Source organism: Mizuhopecten yessoensis, unplaced genomic scaffold (genome assembly GCF_002113885.1).
Source record: "Mizuhopecten yessoensis strain PY_sf001 unplaced genomic scaffold, ASM211388v2 hete_36162834, whole genome shotgun sequence".
Taxonomy (NCBI): Eukaryota; Metazoa; Mollusca; class Bivalvia; order Pectinida; family Pectinidae; genus Mizuhopecten; species Mizuhopecten yessoensis.
In genome coordinates this window covers 1-4,407 of record NW_018485174.1, presented here as the reverse complement: position 1 = coordinate 4,407, position 4,407 = coordinate 1, and the positions used below count along the sequence as shown (strand labels likewise).

At 35.9% G+C, this 4,407-nt stretch overlaps 1 protein-coding gene across 1 annotated transcript; it reads left to right on the top strand.

Annotated features, from left to right (window-relative positions):
* The first annotated feature begins 6 nt into the window (after positions 1-6).
* LOC110444696 (hephaestin-like) lies at positions 7-4,251 on the top strand. Its single transcript, XM_021489059.1, has 6 exons — positions 7-32; positions 508-614; positions 1,103-1,229; positions 2,149-2,375; positions 2,951-3,141; positions 4,096-4,251. The coding sequence occupies exons 1-6, from the start codon at positions 22-24 to the stop codon at positions 4,234-4,236; spliced, it is 804 nt and encodes a 267-aa protein (XP_021344734.1). The 5' UTR covers positions 7-21; the 3' UTR covers positions 4,237-4,251.
* The last annotated feature ends 156 nt before the right edge of the window (positions 4,252-4,407 follow it).

Genomic DNA, 4,407 nt, shown 5'->3' with positions numbered 1-4,407 from the left:
CATGGACATAGTTTTGTCTACATGGGTAAAAGGTAAATATTTGCATTTGTCGCATTTGTCAAATTTCTATGTATGTTATTCTTATCCATTTAAAAATTGTCATGGATTTCAGGTATATCTTAGTCTGGCGACCAACACGAATTCTGGTATCAGATTTGACACACACAAAAAAAACACCAATTTATTGATACTAGAGGCATAGAATCGTATCCGATATCGCGAAAAATTCTTAGACCCAATCTATTTCCAAGTAGAAAACATATTTGTATGTAGTTATTTCGATATATATATTTGAGAACTACGGTGTGAATTTTTACCAATGTTTACCGGTTAAAATAATTTCTACTCATTCTCAATGAAAAGGAATTTTGGTCTAGCTGTATATGATACATTGGAGCAATGCTTAGCTGTGTTAATCAGGGTGATCGATTCTTCTCTCGCTTTATGCTTCATCTGCAAATTCTGATACAGTTATGCATAAGCTGTTGTTGAATTTATCTGTTTCAGACAACCTTCTGTACCCATAATTTCTGGACTCACGGTAGATGCCAAGTTTCAGGCTGTGGAGTCTGGGAATTGGCTGATGACGTCACAAAATCCGAAACTGATGAAAGGTGATTTATAACATTTGTATATACATATCAAACTACAAATGTATTACGGTAAAATCACCTGAAACGAGATCACATTCTCCAAAACACGGACAATGCGTTTGATGATTTGGTTGACTATTAAAATCTCAAAATCTGTATACCAGTACAATCAATGGAGTTTTAATTCAATCATATATTTTATCAAATTTATATTTATTTAACTAAAAGAAATATACCATAGTTAAAGAGAAGATTGATTTATAGGTTAATGACAAAACTGAGATTAGAGTGCACAAAATGATGATATACTAGTAAATAATTGGTTGATTTTCAAAGAAACTGGTAGCTTTTTATGACAGGAAGACGTGTTAGCACCAATGCTATTTCTGTTATCTATATGACCGTTTGTATAACAGTACTGTACCGTTACACGTTGTGCACATCTGAAGGGGATATGAGGAGCAAATCAATACAATGTTTTATATGCGAGTTTTATTCTGTATATTCAGCCGGAATGCAGGCGATGGTGACTATTGCAGACTGTGGCAATCCGCCTATAGACCTAGCGGTAAACGGGGTCATCCGAAAGTACTACATCGCCATTGACAGCGTTATGTTTCCGGGTCGAAGCGACGCGTAAGTACCCAAAGATGGGTAAGACGGTTTTTGCTTTGAAAGCAACGTTCAAATAACTACAAATAACTTTTCGTCAAACACTATCAAATATCTCCGTAATATATTTAATCATCTATAAACTTGACATCTGGAACGGAACGACAACTTTACAATACATGGCTTAGGGGAGATAACTCGGTCATCAAAATCATTGGCCTTCCATCTTAATGATACATCATATTCGTGTTTTACTAGTATTGTTTTCGTTGCGGCAGGACGCTAAGCGTATCAATAGGTAAATACAGACAAAAACGTTTTAGTTTTTCACAATAAAAAAATTGTCATTTCGTTAACTTGTATGTGAAAATGAAAAAGAAAGATACGTGTAACCTGTCTTTCTGTTTATCACATTTAAATCAATTTCTCACGTCTTGAGTCGGTTTTCGAAATATCCATTCGATTAACATAACCCTTTCGTCTAAATACTCATATTGTGAAGTCATTCTAAGAATCACCCCGCTCCCCGATGAAAAAATAGATAACACAAAATAAAGAAAACAAAATACATGTATTATGCTTCTTTATATATCAAAGCTAAAATGTCCTTTTAACGTTGATTTCATTGGGACTTATATCTCAATCAAGCACTTAGTTTCTCACAGAAAAAATCCCTTGTATGTTCATGTTACTTTTTATCACTCAAATTTTGCGTACATTTGTTTCTGCAAGCTTTGAAGTTTTTTTTTGAAAAAAAATGAATTCGTGATTGAGAGAATGCTATTTCAATAATAACAGTAAGTATCTCTCTGAGCAGAATTCGGAAAATATTTTGATTCTCGAAAGACTCACTCTTCACATTACCACGAATATTAATCTCTCGCGAAGCAAAAGTGATTAACAGTATCAGACGTGAGCTAATACTTTCCTCTTTCGATTACAGAGTTGTGAGCTTTGTCCCCTATGTCGACTCGAGGTTCACAACGAAAGTGATGCGTACAAGAGACAACGATTATTTGGGTGTACTTGGTCCACTTCTACAAGCAGAAATTGGAGATACGATAAAGATTGTCGTAAAGAATAACGACACACGTTCCCATTCTCTACAGCCCCATGGAGGCGTTCGTGTCCACAAATACAACGAGGGCGCATTCTACAATGACACGATCGGTATGTATAGTAATCAAAAAATCTAATCATGCTTAAGGATGTCTGTTCCACTGCACCCAGGTTTTTCGTACACGCACCTACCTTCCCTTAATTTCGTTTTGGTGATAATTGTAGCAAAGGTTAAGCCACGGTACTTCCGTTGTCAAGGTATATCAGTCGGTTATAGCAACAGTATAACAATATGAGGTCCAGGGTTCGAATCTCGGCTTAGCATTCTTATTTCATTATAAAAGCTGGCAGGATATGATTGTCTTTTCCGAAATGATTTATCAAAGCTATAGTAAGACCGGTAAAATCAGTTCCCAATGCATAGTTGCAATGTTAGGAAAAAGCACGGGCATCCTTAAGATTCACTCGAGCTGTGTCTCAAATAATAGAAGAAGCAGGCTTCCGAATGCCTTACTGTCTACGATTACGAAATTGCATCATTTGGAAAAGGAGTGTAATGTCCTAGGAAGGTTATTTTTGTGTGTCCTGTTAGCAAAAATGTTTGAGATTGTTTGACGAACATGATTAAAATCAAGGCAATATATTAAGTATATGTAAACTTATACTTGTTGTATTGTGCTTTTTAGATACCGCGCCGATACATCCGGGTCATTTGAAGACGTACTATTGGACCGTGTCTGAGTTAACCGGTCCTACAGCCTACAATTTACCATGTATGCCAAGCTTCTACACTTCCGGAGTTGACGTCATCAGCGAAGTACACGCCGGTTTGATTGGGCCCATGTTGATCTGTCAAAGTGGATTGCTTGAAAACATGGTAAAACATCTGGTAGCAATACGGTTTTCAAAAGTCTTCGTTGAATAGATTTTCTACTCACCAACTTTTCATGCATGTATGTATCTATCATTGTAATATCATTGTTATATTTTACGTGGTCAAAAGATACGGGTAACTATGCATCTTTCATTTTTAACGAACAGTACCAATGTCCAATAGAGTCTTTCCCGCTGCTCTTTTAGAAAAAACATATTCCACTTACAAGCATTGTACACAAATAAAGACACGAAATGGCCATAGGATATTGAGTCAAAGGATACAGAAAAAATGTTTTCTTTGTTTGGCTTTTTGCATTGACGTACTAATTTATTTTTGCACTTTATGAAAAAAAAAATCCATTCCGACTAGCAAAACATCGCTGGGATTCGCCAACAGTAGTTAAAATATATCGGTGCTGCGTATACAAAGAAACACATTGCATGTGTCACGACATTAAATGTTCAACAAACCGAAACGTGAACGGCACCCCGAACAGAACAATGCTGCGATACGTAAACCAAGCATGCAAACGTTTCCAAGTTGACCTCTTCTTGAAAATGTTTAGCACTTCGCTTTGGTAAAAGTTTTGAGAAATTATGTTGTCCGCGCTGTACACTCGAAAGAAATATAATTTAAATGTTTTCTGGTTGATAACTTTATTAAAGAGCAACTGTCTGAATAGTAATGCCCTACTTCATGCAACGATGCTATCTTTAGGGTAGGCTTGTATAGACTAAGCTGGTTTTTATACTTATTAAACAATGTAAAATATTGACAATTGGAAAGATTTGTTGGATGTATTCATACATGTATGCAGTACATATATAAAGGAAAGAAAAAAAAATGGCTAATGGAGTTCATATTCTTATATAATAGTATAAAGACACATGGAGAGCTTATTTTGAACCTAACATTTATTCTTAAAAAGTGTCAAGCTTAATTTGGTCGTTTCAGATACCTGGAATGCGTGATATATTCCTGTTTTACATAAGGAGTAATGGGGTAGAAAACAACGAAATTCATGGTAAGTCTGAGTGGTATTGTATATCTTCCCAGGATGAATTATTACATGTAGGTAGGTTTGGTTCGGTTTAAAAAAAAATTAACGTCTTATTAACAGCTAAGGTCATTTAAAGACGTGCCTCCGTGTAGGTGGTGGATGCATGCATGTGTGTATGTGTGTATGTGTGCTGGAGACTGAGTATGTTTGTGCACTTGTCGCCTTGTGATAGCGCGGATCTGATGCCGACTATATAGTGCTATCTC

Excerpts from the sequence above, each read along its gene's own strand:
- LOC110444696 (XM_021489059.1), top strand. Across the intron at positions 615-1,102 it reads AAATCCGAAACTGATGAAAG|CCGGAATGCAGGCGATGGTG; the intron begins GTGATTTATAAC and ends CTGTATATTCAG. Across the intron at positions 2,376-2,950 it reads ATTCTACAATGACACGATCG|ATACCGCGCCGATACATCCG; the intron begins GTATGTATAGTA and ends TGTGCTTTTTAG.